Here is a 26,101-nt window from a genome sequence, read left to right on the forward strand (position 1 = left end):
GGGGCACAGTCTAAAGATTAGAGCCAGGCCTTTCAGGAGTGAAGTTAGGAAACATTTCTACACACAAAGGGTGGGAGAGGTTTGGGAACTCTCTTCCGCAAATGGCAGTCGATGTTAGATCAATTGTAAATTTTAAATCGGAGATTGATAGAGTTCTGTTAACCCAAGGTATTAAGGGATATGGGCCAAAGGCGGGGAGATGGAGTTAGGTCGTGATCTCATCGAATGGCGGAGCAGGCTCGAGGGGCTGAATGGCCTCCTCCTGTCCCTATGTCCCATTTTAAACCTTGTGCATGCAACACAAAAAGTTAGTATGCAGGTACAGCAAGTAATCGGGAAGGCAAATGGAATGTTGGCCTTTATTGCAAGGGGGATGGAGTATAAAAGCAGAGAAGTCCTGCTACAACTGTACAGGGTATTGGTGAGGCCACACCTGGAGTACTGCGTGCAATTTTGGTCTCCATAGTTAAGGAGGGATATACTTGCATTGGAGGCTGTTCAGAAAAGGTTCACGAGGTTAATTCCGGAGATGAGGGGGTTGTGATGAAGATAGGTTGAGTAGGTTGGGCCTATACTCATTGAAGTTCAGAAGAATGAGAGGTGATCTTATTGAAACATCTAACAAGGTGGATGCAGAGAGGATAATTCCACACATAGGGGAAACTAAAACTAGGGGACATAGTCTTAGAATGAGAGGCCACCCATTTAAAACTGAGATGAGGAGAAATTTCTTCTCTCAGAGGGTTGTAAATCTGTGGAATTCTCTGCCCCAGAGAGCTGTGGAGGCCGGGTCATTGAATATATTTAAGGCGGAGACAGACAGATTTTTGAGCGATAAGGGAGTAAAGGGTTTATGTGAAGTGGGCAGGGAGTCCATGATCAGATCAGCCATGATCTTAATGAATGCTCAAGGGGCCAAATGGCCTAATCCTGCTCCTATTTCTTAATCAGTTTCCATAGAAGCTTTCTCTTTAGTCACAGTGTTCTCAGTAAATGTGCTTCCAGCAAACTCGTGTTCCCTGTAATCACATTGCACTGAGAAGGTTGCTGGTGGGTCAAATGTTTGTCCTTAGTCCTTGGCTGCATGTGCCTGCTGAGGGAATGTCTCCAAACAGACGTCTAAAAGCCCAAAGCAGCCGGATAAAGAAAAAAAGGGGAGTGGGGCAAGGGCTCCACTGGACAGAAACTTTCACTCTGGCATCGTCATCATAGGCAGTCCCTCTGAATCGAGGAAGACTTGCTTCCACTCCTGAAGTGAGTTCTTAGGTGGCTGAACAGTCCAATACGAGAGCCACAGACTCTGTCACAGATGGGACAGACAGTCGTTGAGGGTAAGTGAGGGTGGGACTGGTTTGCCGCTCGCTCCTTCTGCCACCCGCGTTTGGTTTCTGCATGCTCTCGGCGATGAGACTCGAGGTGCTCAGCGCCTTCTCGGATGCACTTCCTCCACTTAGGGCGGTCTTTGGCCAGAGACTCCCAGGTGTCGGTGGGGATGTTGCACTTTATCAGGGAGGCTTTGAGGGTGTCCTCTGCCCATCTTTGGCTCGCTTGCCATGAAGGAGTTCTGAGTAGAGCGCTTGCTTTGGGAGCCTCGTGTTAGGCATGTGAACAATGTGGCCCGCCCAGCGGAGCTGATTGACTGTGGTCAGTGCTTCAATGCTGGGGATGTTAGCCTGGTCGAGGACACTAACGTTGGCGCAGGAAAGGGGTACTGAGGTGAATGATCAGCCATGATCTTATTGAATGGTGGTGCAGGCTCGAAGGGTCGAATGGCGTAGTCCTGCACCTATTTTCTATGTTTCTATGTTTGTCCTCCCAGGGGATTTGCAGGACCTTGCGGAGATATCGTTGGTGGCATTTCTCCAGCGACTTGAGGTGTCTACTGTACATGGTCCACGTCTCTGAACCATATAGGAGGGCGGGTACCACTACAACTCTGTAGCCCATGAGCTTGGTGGCAGATTTGAGGGCCTGGTCTTCAAATACTCTTTTCCTCAGGTGGCCGAAGGCTGCACTGGCACAGTGGAGGCGGTGTTGGATCTCGTCGTCGATGCCTGCTCTTGTTGATAGGAGGCTCCCGAGATGTGGGAAGTGGTCCACGTTGTCCAGGGCCGAGCCGTGGATCTTGATGATTGGAGGGCAGCGCTGTGCGGCAAGGGCAGGCTGGTGGAGGCCCTTTGTCTTACGGATTTTTAGCGTAAGGCCTATGCTTTTGTACGTCTCGGTAAATACGCTGACTATATCCTGGAGTGCGGTCTCTGTATGTGCACAGATGCAAGCGTCGTCCACGTACTGTAGCTCGACGACAGAGGTTGAAACTCTTTTTGAGTTTATCTGTAAAATAAAAAAACATTAAACCGTGCCACCCGCCCTGGATGACATAGCAGACATTTACAAGGCCCTTTTTTCCCCCTTTTTTTGTGTTTTTTTTTGTGTTTTTCTTTTTTTTTTTTGGCGCTAAAATCACATTTTTCCAAGTGCCCCCTATAAAAGGGGAGGGGGACACTAAAAGCACCGGCAATTAAAACAAATTAAACTTTAAAACGTAAAATCAAATTAAAATTTGGTTGCCGGGCGTGATGATGCACTCCAGTCCCTCCGGTGCCCACCTCTCGCGGAAGGCCGCGAGCGTACCGGTGGACACCGCGTGCTCCATCTCCAAGGACACCCTGGACCGGATGTAAGAGCGGAAGAGAGGCAGGCAGTCAGGTTGAACGACCCCCTCGCTGCCTGAACCGGCTGATGGCATCCTTGGCCGTGCCCAGGAGCAGTCCTACGAGGAGGCCTTCGGACCTACCCGCTCCCCTCCGCACAGGGTGCCCAAAGATCAGGAGAGTGGGACTGAAGTGCAGCCAGAATTTCAGGAGCAGCCCCTTCAAATAATGGAACAGGGGCTGCAACCTTGTGCACTCACTAAAAATATGGAACACGGACTCCTCCAGACCGCAGAAATTGCAGGCGGCCTGGGAGCCCGTGAACCGGCTTAAAAATTTATTGCACGGCACTGCTCCGTGCACCACCCTCCAGGCCAAGTCCCCGATGAATAGTGGGAGGACCCCTGCGGAGAGTGCCCTCCATCGGGGACCCCCGCCTCCTCCGGACAGCAGGATGGTACGCCATGGCGTGTCCGGACGGCAGGCGAGGATGGCAAAGTTGAGAGTGTGCAGGAGCAGCCCGTACAGGAAACCCCTCCGCGCGGAACTGAAAGGCACGGAGGGGATTTCCCCGAGGCGGCTCAAGTTGTGAGGCGCCGGCCCCCGAGGGAGGTTCCGGGGTTTGGCGCCGATGAGGAATTCCGTCCGGACGGGGGTCAGTTCGGACGGGATCTCCCCACGTGCTTGAGCCTCCTCGATGCACCTAACGGAGTCAGGGCCCAAAGCTGTTTTTAGCGACTCGATGGCTTCGGCCGCGCGGCGGATGTCGGCTGAATTTAGGCGCCGCGCCAGCATGCCTGGCGCCATCCAGCCCGCTCCTCCGCCATCGAGCAGGTCCCTGACCCTGGTCACCTCACCAGCCACAGCCCTCTCTTCCGACCGCCACATAAAACCTCGGTCGTGGAGGTACGGATTCCCGAGCAGCGGCTCCTGCAGGACAGCCGCCACTCCAGCCGGCAGAGAGCTGCGCTTGGTGGAGACTTTGTTCCAGACCCTGATGAGTTCCTTGTAAAAGACAGGCAGCTCCCGGAGGGCGGTCCTGACACCCCCCAAGTTCACAAACAGGAGCTGCGTGTCGTAATTGAGGTCGCGCTGCTGGCGGAAGAAATACGTCGCTAGAGCACACCACCTAGGAGGGGGCTCGACGTAAAGGTATCTCTGCAGGGTCTGAAGACGGAAAGTCGCGAGCTGGGCGCTGACGCACACCAACGACTGACCGCCCTCCTCAAGCGGGAGACTCAAGACCGCGGCAGAGACCCAGTGCTTCCTGTTGTTCCAGAAGAAGTCCACCAGCTTCTTCTGTATCTTGGCGACAAACGTAGGGGGAGGGGTCAAAGTGACCAGCCGGTACCACAACATTGCGGCCACCAGCTGGTTTATGACTAGCGCTCGACCCCTGTAGGACAGCACTCGGAGCAGTCCTGTCCAGCGCCCTAGGCGAGCGGCGACCTTGGCCTCCAGCTCCTGCCAGTTCGCCGGCCAGGCTCCCTCGTCGGGGCTAAGGTAGACTCCCAGATAGAGGAGATGGGTCGTGCTCCAGGCAAAAGGCCTGAGCTCCTCCGGCAGGGAGTCCACCCGCCACTGACCCACCAGGAGTCCGGAACATTTCTCCCAGTTGATTCTGGCGGAGGATGCGGCCGAGTAAATCTCTTGGCACTCACGCATCCTCCGCAGGTCAGCGGGATCCTCTACCGCGAGGAGCACGTCATCGGCGTAAGCCGAGAGGACGACCTCCATGCCCGGCCCTTGCAGAGCCAGTCCCGTCAACCTCGTCCGCAAGAGGTGCAGGAAAGGCTCCACGCAAACGGCGTATAACTGGCCGGACATGGGGCATCCCTGGCGCACCCCTCTACGATAGAGGTTGAAGTGGGCAATGACGTTTCCAGCTGTTTACACCGGTGGGGAAATTCCCAATTCTGCGTTTCTCGGGAAGGAGGCTAATTTGGAGACGTTCCCCGGGGCCGTGACGTCATATGATTGACAGCCCCTTTTGTTGAGGGAAATATAATTTTTTATTAACAAAAAACATTTAAACTCAACCTGTGATGAGATTACTAAGCGGCAGCCGCCTGAAAAAACATATAAAAGCCAGTGGAATACAATTTTTTCCCGGTTGCCCAGCAACGCGGGGTGTTTTCCATTTCCGGTCGGTCGCGGGGTAAAATGGCGCTGGTGCGGAACGGCTCGGCCGGAGGCGGAGATCATCAGCCCAGCCCCAAGCGGCCTCGGACGGCGGCGGTGGCGGTGGCGGCCGGAGGAGGAGGAGGACCGGCCCCAGCCCCGGGGCTGGGGCCCCGCTGGCCGGGTAACAGGGTGACGGTGGTGCTGGGCGCGCAGTGGGGCGACGAGGGCAAAGGGAAGGTGGTGGACCTGCTGGCGCAGGACGCGGACCTGGTGTGCCGCTGCCAGGTGAGGGGGCGGGGCGGCGCGGCTCATCGGCATAATATATGCGCGACGCGGCGACGCACAACAATCGAGGCGGGGTGACGCGTCGCCTCATCAACATAATTTATGCGGGAGGCGCAACGCGCAACAATCGAGGTGGGCGGGGTGAAGCGTCGCCTTATCAACATAATTTATGCGTGCCGCACAACAATCGAGGCAGGTGACGCGTCACCTCATCAACATAATTTATGCAGGAGGCGCGATCCACAACAATCGAGATGGGCGGGGTGACCAACTCATCAACATAATTTATGCGGGAGGCGTGACCCACAATCGAGGTGGGCGAGGTGACTCGCTGCTTCATCAACATATTTTATGCGCGTCCCATGACATCAGCATAATTTATGTGCACTGCACAACAATCGAGGCGGGTGACGCGCTGCTTCATCAGCATAATCTATGCGCGACCCATGATATCAGCAAAATCTATGCGCGCCGCGCAACATAATTTATTCGGGGCGCTTCACTTGGTAGGGGGCGGGGTGTGTCCCTATATTTTCATAATTTATGCTGTCTTCCCCCCACCCACACAGATTATGCAGGAATCTCCCAAGTCCTGATGCAGCCGCCGCTTGTCTGGTACTGAGGCCATTTTGGGGGCCAAAGGGGGGCAGTAATGCCTGGGGAGGCTCCGCCCTCTGCGCCCAGCCGGTGCCATGGCTGAATTTGGCCTCGGCCCCCCCCCCTTTATAGATCAACAGATTTTGGATATTAAGGGAAGCGAAGGATATGGGGGATCGGGTGGGGAAGTGGAGTTGAGGTCGAAGATCAGCCATGATCTTATTGGCGAAGCAGCCTTGAGGGGCTGTCTCCTGCTCCTTATTATGTTCTTTTGAGATTCGGAAGGGGCGGGAGACGGGACACGGGATGAGAGGAGATGGGTCGTGGCTCCTGATCCTGGTGACCGAGGCTGGAACATGTTCGTGGGTGTTGGCTGAAAACAGGGTTGGGGGGGGTGGGAAATCGGGTCTGGCTGCGATGTCCCCAGCAGTCGAATGGCCGCCTCCACTCGCCACCTACCCTGGCTGCCGGGCTGGAGGGTGGTTGTCACCTTTTGGAGCCCTGAACCGGTGGCGTGAGTCAGCGCCCCGCACGAGCTCGTCCGCTAAAGTTGCCGGGAGCGGGGAATTCCCTCTCCCGGTCAGGCCACTGCGCGAAGAGCCCCAACAAGGGCCAGAATTGGCAGCGGTCAAATAACATCATACACACAACCTTCAGAGACGTCCCCTTGGCCTGGCATTGTACTAATGGTAGCGGTTGTTGGGATGTGCAGATGAATGTGTGGAACAAGAGGGAATCTCGTCAATGTGTCATTCCTGTGAGAGCTTTTAATGTAGTAACACGTCCCAAGGCGCTTCACAGAAGCATTATAAAACAAAATTTCACCCTGAGCCACATAAGGAGCTGTTGGGACAGGAGCTTGGTCAAATAGATAGGTTTTAAGGAGTGTCTTAAAGGAGGAAAGAGAGGTTTAGTGAGGTAATTTCAGTGTTTGGAGCCTAGGCAGCTGAAGGCATGGTTGCCAGTGCCCGAGCGATTATAATCAAGGATGCTCAAGAGGCCAGAATTAGAGAAGCACAGACATCTCAGTGGGTTGCAGGGCTGGAGGAGGTTACGGAGATATTGAGGGACGAGGCCCTTGTTGGGAGTTGAAAACGAGGATGAAAATTTTTTAAACGGTGTTACCGGACCGGGAGCCAATGTAGGTCAGTGAGCACAGGGGGTGATGGGTGAGTAGGACTCGGTGTGAGTTATGACACGAGGGCAGTGAGCACAGGGGGTGATGGGTGAGTGGGACTCGGTGCGAGTTATGACACGAGGGCAGCGAGCACAGGGGGTGATGGGTGAGCAGGACACGGGGCAGTGAGCACAGGGGGTGATGGGTGAGTGGGACTCGGTGCGAGTTATGACATGAGGGCAGCGAGCAAAAGGGGGTGATGGGTGAGCGGGACTCGGTGCGAGTTAGGACACGGGGCAGCCGAGTTTTGGATCACCTCAAGTTTACGGAAGGTAGAATGTGGGAGACCAGCCAGGAGTGCGTCAGAATAGTCCAAGCTTGAAAGGCGTGGATGAGGGATGAGCTGAGGCGGGGGGGGTGGAGTCGAGTGATGTTGCAGAGGTGGAAATAGCGATGACACGGATATGTGGTTGGAAGCTCATCTACCGTATATTGCATATGTGTTTGCCCTGTATCAAACAACAAGTCGCAAACAGCAACTTCCGTCTACAGAGCAGCTTTTTAATGTAGAAAAACGGCCCACTGAAGCAGGAAGAAAGCGGACACTGAGGCGAAGAGGGTGGGATTAGGAAGCATGAACAACCTCTCTTCCTTTCGCTCAGAAGCCTAAGGCTGGGAGTCCTGACTTGGGCTGTAGAGTGAGTGAGCCGATGTTGTCAGGAATCTGGTGGATTCTGCCTTCGTATTTAACAATTCTTCTGTTTCCGTCCCCCCCCCCCACTCTCTCCCTTTTCAGGGTGGAAACAATGCCGGGCACACGATTGTGGTCGATTCGGTTGAGTATGACTTTCATCTCTTGCCCAGTGGGGTCATCAACAAGAACGCCACATCCTTCATTGGTGAGTGTTCCGCTGCTGTACAAAGAGCCGTATTTTATACACACAGATCCCACCGCTAAGGAATTACCAGAGGAGAAAAGACCTCGGTCCATTTAGTTCGCCCTCAATACCATCCCAGTAGTCACACGATACAACGATAAGTTGTTGACTAATTATACCAATCCATTAATGTGCACAGTTTTGGTCTCCTTACCTAGAATTATAGAATAGAAACATAGAAAATAGGTGCAGGAGTAGGCCATTCGGCCCTCCGTGCCTGCACCGCCATTCAACAAGATCATGGCTGATCACCCACCCCAGCACCTCCCCCTCCCCCCCCCCCCAACGCCCCCCCCACACCCCCCCCCCCCGACCCCCCCCAGCCGCAAGGACCACATCCAACTCCCTCCCGAACACATCCAATTAACTCTCCGCGGCAGGGAACCCCACAGGCCAACAACTTCCCGAGGGAAGAAGTCTCTCCAAATCCCAGCCCCAAACAGCCCACCCCCCATCCCAAGACTGTGCCCCCCCCCCCCCCCCCCCCCCGGACCCACCCAACACCAGGAACACTCCCCCCCGCACCCAACCCGCCCCGTCAGAATCCTTCCCAATTGCCGAACACTCCCCCCCCGGATGTCGAGCCCCCGCGACGCCAACCACACCACATCCACCAACCGCCATCTGCGTAGTCAACCCGTCCACCCCACTCCGAACACTCCCCGCACCGAGGCACAGAGCCCCCAGGTCCACCCCTCCAACACACTTCGCCCCCCCCCCCCCCCCCCCAGACCTCCGCTGCAATGTGGCCCCTCCTGTCCCCCGCCCTGGGTTTCTCCGCCCCCCCCCACTCACTCTCCCCTCCATCCCCCGCCCCCGTCTCCCCTCAACTTCCCTCTGCCTCCCCGCACAGGCTCCTACCTTGGGGGCGGTAACCTTCTGGGGCAGGGAATTTTAGCCCCCAGCGTGGAAGACCTGCTCCCACCGCAGAATTGGCCTTGCCACCCCTCAACGGAAGCGGAGTATAATTTCCCACACTCCACTTCCTTTGGGGGCAGTTACCGGGGCACGACTGGATGGTCCTGTGACAGTTGGAACTGGTGCTCTCCACTCTCTGTCCTGTGACAGTGGGAACTGGTGCTCTCCACTCTCTGTCCTGTGACAGTGGGAACTGGTGCTCTCCACTCTCTGTCCTGTGACAGTGGGAACTGGCGCTCTCCACTCTCTGTCCTGTGACAGTGGGAACTGGTGCTCTCCACTCTCTGTCCTGTGACAGTGGGAACTGGTGCTCTCCACTCTCTGTCCTGTGACAGTGGGAACTGGCGCTCTCCACTCTCTGTCCTGTGACAGTGGGAACTGGTGCTCTCCACTCTCTGTCCTGTGACAGTGGGAACTGGTGCTCTCCACTCTCTGTCCTGTGACAGTGGGAACTGGTGCTCTCCACTCTCTGTCCTGTGACAGTGGGAACTGGTGCTCTCCACTCTCCCGTCCTGTGACAGTTGGAACTGGTGCTCTCCACTCTCCCGTCCTGTGATAGTTGGAACTGGTGCTCTCCACTCTCCCGTCCTGTGATAGTGGGAACTGGTGCTCTCCACTCTCTGTCCTGTGACAGTGGGAACTGGTGCTCTCCACTCTCTGTCCTGTGACAGTGGGAACTGGTGCTCTCCACTCTCTGTCCTGTGACAGTGGGAACTGGTGCTCTCCACTCTCTGTCCTGTGACAGTGGGAACTGGTGCTCTCCACTCTCTGTCCTGTGACAGTGGGAACTGGTGCTCTCCACTCTCTGTCCTGTGACAGTGGGAACTGGTGCTCTCCACTCTCCCGTCCTGTGACAGTGGGAACTGGTGCTCTCCACTCTCTGTCCTGTGACAGTGGGAACTGGTGCTCTCCACTCTCCCGTCCTGTGACAGTGGGAACTGGTGCTCTCCACTCTCTGTCCTGTGACAGTGGGAACTGGTGCTCTCCACTCTCTGTCCTGTGACAGTGGGAACTGGTGCTCTCCACTCTCTGTCCTGTGACAGTGGGAACTGGTGCTCTCCACTCTCTGTCCTGTGACAGTGGGAACTGGTGCTCTCCACTCTCTGTCCTGTGACAGTGGGAACTGGCGCTCTCCACTCTCTGTCCTGTGACAGTGGGAACTGGTGCTCTCCACTCTCTGTCCTGTGACAGTGGGAACTGGTGCTCTCCACTCTCTGTCCTGTGACAGTGGGAACTGGTGCTCTCCACTCTCTGTCCTGTGACAGTGGGAACTGGTGCTCTCCACTCTCCCGTCCTGTGACAGTTGGAACTGGTGCTCTCCACTCTCCCGTCCTGTGATAGTTGGAACTGGTGCTCTCCACTCTCCCGTCCTGTGATAGTGGGAACTGGTGCTCTCCACTCTCTGTCCTGTGACAGTGGGAACTGGTGCTCTCCACTCTCTGTCCTGTGACAGTGGGAACTGGTGCTCTCCACTCTCTGTCCTGTGACAGTGGGAACTGGTGCTCTCCACTCTCTGTCCTGTGACAGTGGGAACTGGTGCTCTCCACTCTCTGTCCTGTGACAGTGGGAACTGGTGCTCTCCACTCTCTGTCCTGTGACAGTGGGAACTGGTGCTCTCCACTCTCCCGTCCTGTGACAGTGGGAACTGGTGCTCTCCACTCTCTGTCCTGTGACAGTGGGAACTGGTGCTCTCCACTCTCCCGTCCTGTGACAGTGGGAACTGGTGCTCTCCACTCTCTGTCCTGTGACAGTGGGAACTGGTGCTCTCCACTCTCTGTCCTGTGACAGTGGGAACTGGTGCTCTCCACTCTCTGTCCTGTGACAGTGGGAACTGGTGCTCTCCACTCTCTGTCCTGTGACAGTGGGAACTGGTGCTCTCCACTCTCTGTCCTGTGACAGTGGGAACTGGTGCTCTCCACTCTCTGTCCTGTGACAGTGGGAACTGGTGCTCTCCACTCTCTGTCCTGTGACAGTGGGAACTGGTGCTCTCCACTCTCCCGTCCTGTGACAGTGGGAACTGGTGCTCTCCACTCTCTGTCCTGTGACAGTGGGAACTGGTACTCTCCACTCTCCCGTCCTATGACAGTGGGAACTGGTGCTCTCCACTCTCTGTCCTATGACAGTGGGAACTGGTACTCTCCACTCTCTGTCCTGTGACAGTGGGAACTGGTGCTCTCCACTCTCTGTCCTGTGACAGTTGGAACTGGTGCTCTCCACTCTCCCGTCCTGTGACAGTGGGAACTGGTGCTCTCCACTCTCTGTCCTGTGACAGTGGGAACTGGTGCTCTCCACTCTCTGTCCTGTGACAGTTGGAACTGGTACTCTCCACTCTCCCGTCCTATGACAGTGGGAACTGGTGCTCTCCACTCTCTGTCCTATGACAGTGGGAACTGGTACTCTCCACTCTCTGTCCTGTGACAGTGGGAACTGGTGCTCTCCACTCTCTGTCCTGTGACAGTTGGAACTGGTGCTCTCCACTCTCCCGTCCTGTGACAGTGGGAACTGGTGCTCTCCACTCTCTGTCCTGTGACAGTGGGAACTGGTGCTCTCCACTCTCCCATCCTGTGAGAGGGTTAATTAGCAATCTTGTTGTGTGAGGCCCCTTGGGGAAGAATGACCATAATATGGCGGAATTCTTCATTTAAGATGGAGAGTGACAGTTAATTCAGAGACTAGAGTCCTGAACTTAAAAGAAAGGTAACTTCAACGCTATGAGACGTGATCTGGCGAATTATAGTAAAGGGTTGACAATGGATAGGGAATGGCAGACATCTAATGATCACATGGATAAACGTCAACAATTGTACATCCCTGTCTGGCGTAAAAATAAAATGGGGAAGGTGGCTCAACCGTGGCTTACCAAGGGAAATTAGGGATAGTGTAAAATCCAAGGGAGAGGCATATAAATTGGCCAAAAAAAGCAGCAAACTTGAGGACTGGGAGAAATTTAGAATTCAGCAGAGGACAAAAGGTTTAATTAGGAGGGGGAAAATAGAATATGAGAGTAAGCTTGCAGAGAACATAAAAACTGACTGCAAAAGCTTCTACAGATACGTGAAGAGAAAAAGATTAGTGAAGACAAATGTAGGTCCCTTGCAGTCAGAATCAGGTGAATTTATAATGGGGAACAAAGAAATGGCAGACCAATTGAACATGCTTGACAAATCTTCGAGAATTTTTTGAGGATTTAACTAGTAGAGTGGACAAGGGGGAGCCAGTGGATGTGGTGTATTTAGACTTCCAAAAGGTTTTTGACAAGGTCCCACACAAGAGGTTAGTGTGCAAAATTAAAGCACATGGTATTGGGGGTAACATATTGACGTGGATAGAGAACTGGTTGGCAGACAGGAAGCAAAGAGTAGGAATAAACAGGTTCTTTTCAGAATGGCAGGCAGTGACTAGTGGGGTACTGCAAAGTTCAGTGCTGGGACACCAACTATTTACAGTATACATTAACGATTTAGACGAAGGAATTGAATGTTAATATCTCCAAGTTTACAGATGACACTAAGCTGGGTGATAGTGTGAGCTGTGAGGAGGATGCTAAGAGGCTGCAGGGTGACTTGGACAGGTTAGGTGCATGGGCAAATACATGGCAGATGCAGTATAATGAAGATAAATGTGAGGTTATCCACTTTTGTGGTTAAAAACAGGAAGGCAGATTATCTGAATGATGATAGATTAGTAAAAGGGGAGGTGCAACGAGACCTGGGTGTCATGGTACATCAGTCATTGAAAGTTGGCATACAGATACAGCAGGCGGTGAAGAAAGCAAATGGCATGTTGGCCTTCATAGCTAGGGGATTTGAGTATAGGAGCAGGGAGGTCTTACTACAGTTGTACAGGGCCACATTGGTGAGGCCACACGGTACAGTTTTGGTCTCCTAATCTGAGGAAGGACATTCTTGCTTTTGAGGGAGTGCAGCGAAGGTTCACCAGACAGGATGACAGGACTGATATATGAAGAAAGACTGGATCGACTAGGCTAATATTCACTGGAATTTAGAAGAATGAAAGGGGATCTCATAGAAACATATAAAATTCTGCCGGGATTGGACAGGTTAGTCCATCATCATCACAGGCAGTCCCTCAGAATCGAGGAAGACTTGCTTCCACTCCTAAAGTGAGTCCTTTGGTGGCTGAACAGCCCAATACGAGAGCCACAGACCCTGTCACAGGTGGGACAGATATTCGTCGGGGGAAGAGGGGGGTGGGACTGGTTTGCCGCACGCTCCTTCCGCTGCCTGCGCCTGATCTCTTCACGCTCGTGGCGTTGAGATTCGAAGAGCTCAGCGCCCTCCCGGATGCACTTTCTCCACCTCGGGCGGTCTTCGGCCAGGGACTCCCAGGTGTCAGTGGTGATGCCGCACTTTACCAAGGAGGCTTTCGGGGTGTCCTTGTAACGTTTCCACTGCCCACCTTTGGCTGGTTTGCCGTGAAGGAGCTCCGCATAAAGCATTTGCTTTGGGAGTCTCGTGTCTGGCATGCAAACTATGTGGCCTGACCAGCGAAACTGATCGAGTGTGGTCAGTGCTTCAATGCTGGGGATGTTGGCCTGGGCGAGGACACTGATGTTGGTGCGTCTGTCCTCCCAGGGGATTTGCAGGATCTTGTGGCAACATCGTTGGTGATAAATCTCCAGCGACTTGAGGTGTCTACTGTACATGGTCCATGTCTCTGAGCCATACAGGAGGGTGGGTATCACTACAGCCCTGTAGACCATGAGCTTGGTGGTAGATTTGAGGGCCTGGTCTTCGAACATTCTTTTCCTCAGGCGGCCGAAGGCTGCACTGGCGCACTGGAGGCGATGTTGAATCTCTGCATCAATGTCTGCCTTTGTTGATAAGAGGCTCCCGAGGTACGGGAAATGGTCCACGTTGTCCAGGGTCGCGCCGTGAATCTTGATGACTGGGGGGCAGTGCTGTGCGGCGGTGACAGGCTGGTGGAGGACCTTTATCTTCCGGATGTTTAGTGTAAGGCCCATGCTTTCATATGACTCCTATAGAATAGTTCTTCATCATAGGTGGTCCCTCGAACGAGGATGACTTGCTTCCACGAGTTCACGGGTGTTTTGATGAAGGACCCGATGTTCCAGTCCTGAACTCCAATTAAGGGGGTGGAAGATGCCTGTGTGTAGATTTTTTTTAACGTGGGGTGACCGTTGTACACCAGCCACCACACGGGCTTGACAGAGCGAGGTCTTGGTCCAGGGGCAAGGGTTAACCAGGACAACTGGAGACCAGCTCTGCTGCACGGACCCAGTGCGCGCACATATCGCAGTGTGGGCTGGGCCCGTGCTGCCCCTGGGCCCTCGCCTCTTCTGGGCCCTGTACCCTCATCTGTCGCACCTCTGCCATGATCTCTCGCCGCTTCTCCGCCACAGACATTCACCGCATCTCGCCACAAACACTCGCCACTCATCCGCCCCGACCTTCCCGCTCCTCTGTATCTGGGACCTGCCGATGTTCCCGCCCACGCTCCAAAACAGCGATCGGATGACGTCACCCAGTCGGGCTGTTCTCTCACAGGTCAGGGGTGGCCACGATGTGCTGTAACTATAGAATACTTGCATCACACAAGGAGGCTGTTCAGCCCATCGAGCCTGTGTCGGCTCTCTGCAAGAGCACTTCAGCACAGGCGTTGAGTATATTCAAGGCTGAGATCGATAGATTTTTGGGCACTAAGAAAAGAAAGCATTGCATTTATATAGCGCCTTTCACGACCATTTCACAAAGGGAATCGCGTGATATGGGGATCGAGGTGGAGTTGAGGTCGAAGATCAGCCATGATCTTATTGAATGGCAGCGCAGGCTCAAGGGGCCAAATGGCCGACTGCTATTGCTCATGTTCTTATCGATTAGTCTACAACAGACCCAGAGATGAGGCGTGGAAAACGCCCAGTGGTGGAGAACTTGGGGAACAGAAAAACAAACAAGGGGAGGCCATTCAGCCACTCGAGTCTGTCCGCCATTCAGTGAGATCATGGCTGACCTGAATCTTAACTCTGTTTACCCGCCTTGATTCCATAACCCTCAATACCCTTGCTTATCAATCTCTTTTTTTGAAATCTTCAGTTGACCCTGAGCTTTTTGGGGGAGAGAGTTTCAGATTTGCACTAACCTTTGAGTGAAGAAGTGCTTCCTGACATCACCCCATTGGTCCAAAGTCACCTGTTTCCCCCAAGCAGGCTACACTTACCACGTGTTATGTCTCAAATCACTCGTATACTTATCCCAAACTGTTCGCTAAAAGAAAAAGACCTGTATTTTCTACAGCGTTTTCATGACATCAGGATGTCCCAAAGCGCTTATGTTGTAATGTCGGTGGTCTGGAAATCGGCACGGTCCCGGCCTGCAAGACCATCAGCAGGCCAGGCCCATTGGAGGGGGCAGCGTGTAGCGGTATACCACTGCAGGGAGCAGCGCGGGCTGCTGCAGGAGGGCGATGGCTGCGAAGCCAGGTCGCTGATTGCAGTGCGGGCAGGCACAGCGAGAGGGGCGAAGGAGCGGCGAGAGTTCATAGAGGGTCGTGATTGGGGCCCGGGAGAGGCACGAGTTCGGGGTCCAGGAGAGGCGAGGGCCCAGGGGCAGCACAGACCAGCCCACACTGTGCGATATGTGCGCACACTGGGTCCGTGCAGCAGAGCTGGTCTCCAGTCGTCCTGGTTAACCCTTGCCCCTGGACCAAGACCTCGCTCTGTCAAACCCGTGTGGTGGCTGGTGTGCAACGGTCACCCCACGTTAAAAAAATCCACCCACAGGCATCTTCCACCCTTCAGGATGTAGTTCGGGATCCGGAATATTAGGTCCTTCATTGAAACACCGGCGAACTCATCCCTTTCCGGCGTGGAAGCAAGTCATCCTCGCTTCGAGGGACTGCCTATGATGATGAATGAAAAATTCTGAGAGAAATCTCTCTCATTTGCATTTAAATGAATTAATTCCACTTTCTCCCTAGCATGCCTGTTCCATGGATTGTCAGCTCGCTCACTTAAATATTGTTTCTGTAGATTAATTTTGGGGTGAGGTATGTATGCGAGTTATTCATTTCTGGATAAAGGGCTCAGATGGGGTTGGAGGGCTGACGTGAGTAGCTTCTAGTCTCTGGTGACTAATGGTAAGTGAGGGCCAATGGCCATCGGGGTGGACAAGTTTGGGCTTGGGCGTGATGCCACGTGGAGTTGAATAGTCTGCGGACACTCGCTGTCTAGGTTCCTGGTGGGGGCAGTCATTGAATCGTGAGTTAGTTCCCGCAGGAGAGGAGGGGAGGAAAGGGGTTGGAAAAGCAAGCATGCTGTGGAGTTTGAATTTGCGGTATTACTGCAGTTGCTGACTGATCCTCTTGTACCTTCAGGCAACGGGGTGGTTATCCACTTTCCTGGACTCTTTGAGGAAGCTGAGAAAAATCTCCGCAAGGGCAGAGGTGAGAGTCTGCCGACCTTTAACCTGCACAGATGAAGCTATGTTTGCACCCGAGACTGGAGAGCTTAAGTTACTTGTACTTTTCACTGCATAAGAGACAGAAAGAGATAAAGAGAGAGAGTGTGTGTGTCCTTCCAAAGTCTTGCTCCCCCTGCGCTCCTCTTGTCCCGCCCCGCCCCATGCACGCACGCGCTCTCTCTCGCGCTCTCTCTCTCGCGCTCTCTCTCGCGCTCTCTCTCTCGCGCTCTCTCTCTCGCGCTCTCTCTCTCGCGCTCTCTCTCTCGCGCTCTCTCTCTCGCGCTCTCTCTCGCGCGCTCTCTCTCTCGCGCGCTCTCTCTCTCGCGCGCTCTCTCTCTCGCGCTCTCTCTCTCTCGCGCTCTCTCTCTCTCGCGCTCTCTCTCTCTCGCGCTCTCTCTCTCACGCGCTCTCTCTCTCACGCGCTCTCTCTCTCTCGCGCTCTCTCTCTCTCGCGCTCTCTCTCTCTCGCGCTCTCTCTCTCTCGCGCTCTCTCTCTCTCGCGCTCTCTCTCTCTCGCGCTCTCTCTCTCGCGCTCTCTCGCGCTCTCTCTCTCGCGCTCTCTCGCGCTCTCTCTCGCGCGCGCTCTCTCTCGCGCTCTCTCTCTCGCGCTCTCTCTCTCGCGCTCTCTCTCTCGCGCTCTCTCTCTCGCGCTCTCTCTCTCGCGCTCTCTCTCTCGCGCTCTCTCTCTCGCGCTCTCTCGCGCTCTCTCTCTCGCGCTCTCTCTCTCGCGCTCTCTCTCTCTCTCTCTCCATCCCCCGCTTTCCCTCTCTTGCTCTCTCTCTCTCCATCCCCCGCTTTCACTCTCTCGCTCTCTCTCTCTCCATCCCCCGCTTTCACTCTCTCGCTCGCTCTCTCCATCCCCCGCTTTCCCTCTCTCGCTCTCTTTCTCTCTCTCTCGCTCTCTCTCTCTCTCTCTCCATCCCCCGCTTTCCCTCTTTCTCTCTCTCTCGCTCTCTCTCTCTCTCTCCATCCCCCGCTTTCCCTCTTTCTCTCTCTCTCTCTCTCTCCATCCCCCGCTTTCCCTCTTTCTCTCTCTCTCTCTCTCTCTCTCCATCCCCCGCTTTCCCTCTTTCTCTCTCTCTCGCTCTCTCTCTCTCTCTCCATCCCCCGCTTTCCCTCTTTCTCTCTCTCTCTCTCTCTCCATCCCTCTCTCTCCCCCCCTCTCCATCCCTCGCTTTCTCTCTTTCTCTCTCTCTCTCTCTTCCCCCCCGTCCCCCGCCCGCTCGCGCGTGCTCTGCCCCCCCCCCCCCGTCCCCCGCTCTCTTCCCCTTTCCCTGCTCCCCCAAAGTCCCCACCTTTCCTCTAATTTCTCTTGCTGTCTCTCTTTCTCTCTCTCTCTCTGTTAGACGCACTGATTCTCCCACGAATTAAATAATGCAGTGGCAGCATGGAAAGCATGGTTTCCGAGAGCGGAGCTGTGGTTACTAACATCTCTGCTGGTTTCTCTGCTCCCCTCACAGGTCTGGAAGGATGGGAGTCGAGGACAGTGATTTCGGACAGAGCCCACATCGGTGAGTTGGTATATTTCCGATTGAGGCCCGGGTGGGAGGCTCATTACGTGGGATTTGCTTGCACAGGTGTTTTAATTCTCCAAACTGAGTCAGCACGGAGATTTCATAAATTAAAAATAACCCCTTTCTCCGTTTTCCCCCAATTTATTCCCCTGTGACAATGTGCCCCAGAATTACTGTCTCCATCTCTATCTCACCTCTGAGAATCCGTGCGTACATTCTCACATGTGGCGCCCCCTTCCTGCAGGAGGTACTTGCTTCGCATCACAGGAAGGATGTGATTGCACTGGAGAGGGTACAGAGGAGATTTACGAGGATGTTGCCGGGACTGGAGAATTTTAGCGATGAGGAAAGATTGGATAGACTGGGGTGGTTTTAATTGCAACAGAGGAGGCTGAGGGGAGACCTGATTGAGGTGTATAAAATTATGAGACGCCTGGATAGAGTGGATAGGACGGACCTGTTTCCCTTGGCAGAGGGGTCAACAACCAGGAGGCATAGATTTAAAGTAATCGGGGGGAGGTTTAGAGGGGATTTGAGGGGAAGTGTCTTCACCCAGAGGGTGGTGGGGGTCTGGGGCGGAACTCACGGCCTGAAAGGGTGGTAGAGGCAGAAACCCTCACCACATTTAAAAAGTACTTGGATGTGCACTTGTAACCGACAGGGCTACGGACCGAGAGCAGGAAAGTGGGATTAGGCCGGGTAGCTCTTGGTCGGCCGGTGCGGACACGATGGGCCGAAATGGCCTCCTTCCATGCTGTAAATCTCTATGATTCCCGCCATGCTTGGTTGATGAGCCCCGAGTGTCGCAAAACAGCCAGTTCGTCACCTCGCCGTGAGCAATGCCACAGGAGGTCTGCAGACTAGCCCACCTCCCGTGCCATTGCTCGCAGTGAGTTGGGAGGGAGGAGGGGTGGGGGGGGGGGGGGAAAGGGGAAGGGAAGGGAGGAGAGAGGGTAGGGAGGGGGAGGAGGAGGAGGAGGAGGAGGAGGAGGGGGAGGGAGGGGTGGGGGGGAGGGAGGGAGGGGTGGGGGGGAGGGAGGGGCATGTTTGGCCCATGAATGGTCCTCCGCCACATTGCTCACTTGATTCACAGGCTCCTCATGCCTCCAAATCTGATTGGTTGCTGCTGATTAACCAATCAGAGAGAAAGTGGCTCATATTATTTGAGTTTTAACCCTCCATGGCTTCGCCCCCCCCCCCCCCATCTCTGTAACCTCCTCCAGCCCTACAATCCTCCCAGATCTCTTGCACTCCTCCAATTCTGCCCTCTTGAGCATCCCCGATTTTAATCACTTCACCATTGACTTCAGCCGCCCTTTAAAGAAAATAACATGCAGGGCCACAGGGAAAGGGCGAGGGAGTGGAACGAGCTAGGTTGCTCTTGCAGAGAGCCGGCATGGGCTCGACAGGCTGAATGGTCGTCTTCCGTGTTGTAACCATTCTATGAGCCTGTGCCTCGGCCCTAAGCTCTGGAACTCCCTCCCTCCCCACTGCGGTTAAGCTGCAGGCACCTCTGGCACGCCTGCAGAAGGCTGAGGGGTGACCTGATAGAGGTCTTTAAAATTATGAAGGAGTAGAGAAGATGTTTCCACTTGTGGGGGAGGGGGCCATCAATATAAGATAGTCAATAATAAAATCCAATGGGGAATTCAGGAGAAACTTCTTTGCCCAGAGAGCGGTGAGAATGTGGAACTGGCTGCCACAGGGAGGGGTTGAAGCGAATAGTATCGATGTATTTCATCATCACGGGCAGTCCCTCGAAGCGAGAATGACTTGCTTCCACGCCAAAAAAAGGGATGAGTTGACAGGTGTTTCAATGAAGGACCTAATATTCCGGATCCCGAACTACATCCTGAAGGGTGGAAGATGCCTGTGGTGGTTTTTTTAACGCGGGGTGACCGTTGCACACCAGCCACCACACGGGGCTTGACAGAGCGAGGTCTTGGTCCAGGGGCAAGGGTTAACCGAGACCTGCTCTGCTCATGCATTTGAGAGGAAGCTAGATAAACACATGAGGGAGAAGGGAATAGAGGGTTATGCTGATAGGGCGAAATGAAGAAAGGATGGGAGGAGGCTCGTGTGAAGCATAAACACCGCTGTAATGTATTTGCTTCAAGGGTTCTTTGCTTAGGAACTCCTAGCAACACATTGCTATTAAGAACTAGTTGGTTTATTAGCAAAAGGTTGAACAATCACGCTACACATTACCAGTTCATCCACCAGGCTCACAACCACCTGCCCCATCGTGGATCCCCCGAACCCAACTGGCCGGGGTTTTATTGAGTCTTGTGAACATCACGTGACTGGCTAAGCCCCTCCCAACTCAACAGCTCTACAACAATTTTAAATTAAACGATAAAGGGACACTAGAAGCCACAAGTTAACAATAAAACTTTAAACTGAGCCGATCAAATTCAAATTTGGTTGCCGGGGGTGATGATGCACTCCAGTCCCTCCGGCGCCCACCTCTGGCGGAAGGCCCGGGAGCGTACCGGTGGACACCGCGTGCTCCATCTCCAGGGACACCCTGGCTCGGATGTAACCGCGGAAGAGAGGCAGGCAGTCGGGCCGAACGACCCCCTCGACCGCCCGCTGCCTGGACCGGCTGATGGCCCCCTCGGCCGTGCCCAGGAGCAGTCCCGCGAGGAGGCCCTCGGACCTGCCCGCTCCCCTCCACACAGGGTGCCCAAAGATCAGGAGCGTGGGACTGAAGTGCAACCAGAATTTGAGGAGCAGCCCCTTCAAGTATTGGAAGAGGGGCTACAACCTCACACACCGAACGTACACGTGGGACACGGACTCCTCCAGACCGCAGAAATTGCAGGCGGCCTGGGAGCCCGTGACCTGACTTAAAAACCGATTGCACGGGAATCAGCAGCTCTACAAACCTGTGAGCATGGTCACCGGTGCATACATTACAACCGGCACGGAACAGTTGGGCCGAATGGCTGTAGCTACTGTGTAACAAACGCCTATGAGCATTGTGCTCTTGTTTTCAGTGTTTGACTTCCACCAGGCGGTGGACAGTGTACAGGAGCAGCAGCGGCAGGAGCAGGGCGGCAAAAAGTGAGTGCGCGAAAACGTCTTAACTCCTCGCCACCTTTTGAGCGGGAAGCGTTTTCCTTTTCGGGTTGTCTGGACGCTCGCGTTTCGAGGTAAACGGTCGGTCGGCTCGGGGCCCGTTCTCACCATCTCCTTCCGCCTTTCCTTTTCCCTGTCGCCGTTTCTTTCTCGGTCAGCCTGGGAACAACGAAGAAAGGCATCGGACCCGTGTACGCTTCGAAGGCGTCCCGTACCGGCCTGCGTATCTGCGACCTGCTCTCGGACTTTGAGGAATTCTCGAAGCGGTAAGGCGAAGGGGGAACGGGAGGGTGGGTGTTGTTGTTGGAGGTGGGGGGGGGCCATGGTCAGGTGTCTTGTCTCGCGGCAGAAATGACAGGTGGGGGGAAAAAAAACAGCGGGTCCATTGAGCCCATCCCCACACTCGTGACGGCCGGAGGCGTTGTTACTGGAAGTTCGGCACCATCCAGGACAAAGCAGGCCGCTTGATGGGCACACTACCCACCACCTTCAACACTCACTCCCTCCACCACCGGCGCCCCCTGGCTGCAGTGTGCACCGTCTACAAGATGCTCCGCGGCAACTCGCCAAGGCTTCTTCGGCAGCACCTCCCAAACCCGCGACCTCTAACCCCTAGAAGGACAAGGGCAGCAGGCGCATGGGAACACCACCACCTCCACGTTCCCCTCCCAGTCACACACCATCCCGACTTGGGAATATATCGGCCGTTCCTTCATCGTTGCTGGGTCACAATCCCGGAACTCCCTCCCGAACAGCACTGTGGGAGCACCTTCACCACACGGACTGCAACGGTTCAAGAAGGCGGCTCACCACCACCTTCAAGGGGCGATTAGGGACGGACGATAAATGCTGGGCCTTGCCAGCGACGCCCACATCCCAGGAACGAATACAAAAGAACGATAATTCTTACCCCCTCCCTCAGAGGCAAGAAAGCAGCGAGTTCGCGCCCAATGTTTGCGTTAAGCTGCGCTGCCGTGCAGTGCGCTGCAGCTCCCGTGCAGCCGGGCTCACCGGCTTTCAAACCCCGCATGTGTGCACCCGGTTATGTCTTTAATACTCTAGTATAGAAACATAGAAAATAGGTGCCAGGAGTAGGCCATTCAGCCCTTCGAGCCTGCACCGCCATTCAATATGATCATGGCTGATCATGCAACTTCAGTACCCCATTCCTGCTTTCTCTCCATACTCCTTGATCCCTTTAGCCTCCAGGGCCATATCCAACTCCCTTTTGAATATATCCAATGAACTGGCCCCAACAACACTCTGCTGTAGAGAATTCCACAGGTTCACCACTCTCTGGGTGAAGAAGTTTCTCCTCATCTCGGTCCTAAATGGCTTACCCCTTATCCTTAGACTGTGACTCCTGGTTCTGGACTTACCCAACATCGGGAACATTCTTCCTGCATCTAATCTGTCCAATCCCATCAGAATTTTATATGTTTCTATGAGATCCCCTCTCATTCTTCTAAATTCCAGTGAATATAAGCCTAGTCGATCCAGTCTTTCTTCATATGTCAGTCCTGCCATCCCGGGAATCAGTCTGGTGAACCTTCGCTGCACTCCCTCAATAGCAAGAACGTTCTTCCTCAGATTAGGAGACCAAAACTGAACACAATATTCCAGGTGAGGCCTCACCAAGGCCCTGTACAACTGCAGTAAGACCTCCCTGCTCCTATACTCAAATCCTCTCGCTATGAAGGCCAACATGCCATTTGCTGCCTTCACCACCTGCTGTACTTGAGCTGTTGTGACCTTAGTCCCATTTACTGTAACTCCAGAGTGAGGCACAAGCGTGGTGGGCAGCCTTTTATACTGGGCCCTGCACACCTATGCAGGTGACCCTCAGGTCTCCCACCGCAGTGCCCTCTGGTGGCACACCTTATGTGACTATACAGTTAGTATTCATGGTCTACCTACATGATACACCCAAAATATAATTAAAGGGAGCATTGCTTGCACCTTGATATGTTTTGGCGCTTTTATGCAGATTTGGCAAGGATGTTTTTAGCCAATAAAAACCCTCTGATCTGCTCCTTATCCGATAACTTTTATTGGTAGCGAGCTGCTCTGGAAACGGGTTGTTGCAACGGGACTCAGGCCCAGGATCCAGGCTGGCACTCCAGCGCAGTACCGAGGGAGTCGCTGAATTGTCCCACGCTGCTGCCAAACCGAGGCCCCGCCTCCCCGTTCAGCTGGGTGTTGAAGATCCCATGGCACTCTTAAAAAAAAAAACACAGCAGGGAGTTCTCCCCGCCCTTGTGGGGCCAACATTCTCCCTGCCCCCCCCCCCACCCCAACCCACACCAGCCAAGAACAACACGCCGCGACAGGTTGTGGGTCTCATTGTTGTTAATGGGATCTTGCTGTGTGTGCGCGAAATGGCCGCCGCTTTCTTTAACACGAGTCACCTGACTTCACAGTACTCAAAGTGCTTTGTGACATCTGTACGAGTGCGAGATCTCCTTGTGTGGCTCGGTGCATTTAACTTTTGTCTGATAACGCTCCTGCGAAAACGCCTTGGGCTGTTTTGCTACGTTAAAGGTGCTCTGTAAATGCAAGGTGTGAAGGCGTGATTAACCCATCTCTCTTTCCAGCTTTCGCGTGCTTGCTAACCAGTACAAAGCCATGTACCCAACACTAAGCATTGACATCGAGGGAGAGTTGGAGAGACTGAAGGTAAGCAGAAGGTAGATCGTGCTCTGACCAGCAGTGAATGGCTTGCCTGATTGACCCTGTTATTATCAGAGGGCTGTTTCTAAGGCTCGCCCTTTTTGCTCACTTTCTACACCCCCCCCCCCCATCCAGTGGTCCTGACTTAGTTACTGAACTTTCAGCTGCCTGTCCTACCCATGCGACTTCTCTCCGTAAAGCCCTTCCCCTTGGGACTTCACGCCGATTGAAACCGGGGCTTAATGGGTTAAATTACGAGGCCAGGTTGCAGAAAAGGGGCGGGATGCGGGAGTCATGAACAAGCTTAAAATTCGAGCCAGACCGTTCGAGGGTGATGTTCAGAAGCACTTCTTCACACAAAGGATGGTGGGAATCTGGAACTCTCTCCTTCAAAATGGCTGTGGATGCCGGGAGTGAACTGGAGCGTTCAACACTGAGATCGCTACATTTTTTTTTTTAAGGTGAGGATATCAAGGGATGTGGAGACACGATCGAATAGAATGGCGGAGCGAGGGGCCGAATGGCCTCCTGTTCCTAATATTCCTCTCCCATCCTTTTCTTTAAAAACAAAACCCAAATTTTCAGCTGTTCTTTGCTCTGCTGTGAGAGTGAGAGTGAGAGTGAGAGTGAGAGTGAGAGTGAGAGTGAGAGTGAGAGTGAGAGTGAGAGTGAGAGTGAGAGACCAAGTTTTAAATGGCGTGCGGTCGGTCCCAGCCGTGCCAAATGACCCTCGACCCGGCCTGACCCACGCCACCATCCGTATTTGTCTCGGTAGCAAACGTACGCTCTTGATTTTTCGGTCCGAAGTGCGAGAATCGGCCCGGTGTCAGTCCCGAGGCTGCCGGATTTGGGACTTTGTACAGTATGTGTACTGCGGGATGTTTAAACCCTGGGGGTGGGGCCAGGGTTCAAAGGGCAGGGCAGCCAGCGCTGATTGGAATAGGCGCGGGCTCTCCGATGTTTATTTACCGCCGGCCTCGCTTCCTCCGCAGGGATACTCCGAGCGTGTCCGGCCCCTGGTGAAGGATGGCGTGTACTTCATGTACAAGGCCCTGCACGGGCCTCCCAAGAAGATCCTCGTCGAGGGAGCAAACGCCACACTGTTGGATATCGATTTCGGTAAGAACTGGGGCCGTTTCAACTGTGGCTGCTCTCGTGAATGGGGGCTTCCTGCCCCAGTGTCGCCAGACTGTGTTCAATTCACGCCCAGCCTGAGGAGAGCAACCTCCTACTGCTCCGAAACAACCTCCCCCAGCACCGCCTCCCTCCTCCGTTTACTTATCAGAAGGTCCAGGGTTTGAGTCCCAATCCAGAGACTTGAGCCCATAACCAGTACTGAGGGAGCGCCGCACTGCGCTGTCGGAGCGGCAGTACTGAGGGAGCGCCGCACTGTCGGAGGGGCAGTACTGAGGGAGCGCCGCACTGTCGGAGGGGCAGTACTGAGGGAGCGCCGCACTGCGCTGTCGGAGCGGCAGTACTGAGGGAGCGCGCTGCACTGCGCTGTCGGAGGGGCAGTACTGAGGGAGCGCCACACTGTCGGAGGGGCAGTACTGAGGGAGCGCCACACTGTCGGAGGGGCAGTACTGAGGGAGCGCCACACTGTCGGAGGGGCAGTACTGAGGGAGCGCCGCACTGTCGGAGGGGCAGTACTGAGGGAGCGCCACACTGTCGGAGGGGCAGTACTGAGGGAGCGCCGCACTGTCGGAGGGGCAGTACTGAGGGAGCGCCGCACTGTCGGAGGGGCAGTACTGAGGGAGCGCCACACTGTCGGAGGGGCAGTACTGAGGGAGCGCCGCACTGTCGGAGGGGCAGTGCTGAGGGAGCGCCGCACTGTCGGAGGGGTAGTACTAAGGGAGCGCCGCACTGTCGGAGGGGCAGTACTGAGGGAGCGCCGCACTGTCGGAGGAGCCGTCTTTCGGATGAGACATTAAACCGAGGCCCCGTCTGCCCTCTCGGGTGGATGTAAAAGATCCCGGGGCCACTATTGAAAGACGAGCAGGGGGAGTTCTCCCCGGTGTCCTGGGGCCAATATTTATCCCTCAACCAGTATAACAAAAACAGATAATCTGGGTCATTGTCACATTTCTGTTTGTGGGAGCTTGCTGTGCGCAAATTGGCTGCTGTGTTTCCTAAATTACAACAGTGACTACACTCCAAAAAGTAAGTAATTGTCTGTGAAGCGCTTTGGGACGTCCTGGGGTTGTGTAAAATGCTGTTGAAATACACGTCTTTAATGGGGTGTGGCACTCTTGAGGTGCACCAGGAAGACGACAGTCGCCACCTGCAGGCACAAAGGCTTACTGCAAACGACCCCCATTACCCCGGCCCGTGACAGAGGGCGGCCTGTCCCCTCTGCTGTGGGCTGCACTCCTCCCGTACAAGTGCGCCGCGAGATGCTTGTTGATTCAGTCAGTGTGCCGTGATTGCGAGCCAGGCAGAGCAGGATTCTCTGTCATTGGTTGAATCAGACAGCGCAGAACGAGGCCATTCGGCCCCATCGTGCCCCTTTAACAGGAAGCTCAGTGATGGTGGGGATAAATAGTTTCTTGTTCCCTTTCAGCTGCGTGGCCACGAAGCGTCCTGCACCTCCCGCATTGCCGGCTCAATGGCACATGCGCGGAGTTCTGTACAGGCCGCTCGGCCTGTGATGTATTTGCTTTGCATAAGAATTCATAGCAACGCGTCGCTATTAAGAACTAGTCGGTTTATTAGCAAAGGTTTAACAATCACACTAAACATTACCGGTTCATCCACCAGGCTCACA

General features: G+C 54.5%; 1 protein-coding gene across 3 annotated transcripts in view; it reads left to right on the plus strand.

Annotated features, from left to right (window-relative positions):
* The window catches only part of LOC139239463 (adenylosuccinate synthetase isozyme 2-like), a 40,529-nt gene that overhangs the window by 5,990 nt on the left and 8,438 nt on the right, over positions 1 to 26,101 (plus strand). The window contains exons 1-8 of one of the 3 annotated variants that reach the window (XM_070868226.1): positions 4,798 to 5,063; positions 7,574 to 7,676; positions 15,987 to 16,055; positions 17,533 to 17,583; positions 20,586 to 20,652; positions 20,826 to 20,933; positions 23,262 to 23,343; positions 24,330 to 24,456. In XM_070868226.1, coding sequence (XP_070724327.1) covers positions 4,818 to 5,063; positions 7,574 to 7,676; positions 15,987 to 16,055; positions 17,533 to 17,583; positions 20,586 to 20,652; positions 20,826 to 20,933; positions 23,262 to 23,343; positions 24,330 to 24,456 — 853 coding nt within the window. In that variant the 5' untranslated portion in view covers positions 4,798 to 4,817. Of the gene's footprint in view, positions 1 to 4,797; positions 5,064 to 7,573; positions 7,677 to 15,985; positions 16,056 to 17,532; positions 17,584 to 20,585; positions 20,653 to 20,825; positions 20,934 to 23,261; positions 23,344 to 24,329; positions 24,457 to 26,101 lie in introns of those variants that run through there. The other 2 variants (XM_070868228.1, XM_070868227.1) reach the window with 2 other exon arrangements.

The sequence above is a fragment of the Pristiophorus japonicus genome, chromosome 27, assembly GCF_044704955.1.
Source record: "Pristiophorus japonicus isolate sPriJap1 chromosome 27, sPriJap1.hap1, whole genome shotgun sequence".
Taxonomy (NCBI): domain Eukaryota; kingdom Metazoa; phylum Chordata; class Chondrichthyes; family Pristiophoridae; genus Pristiophorus; species Pristiophorus japonicus.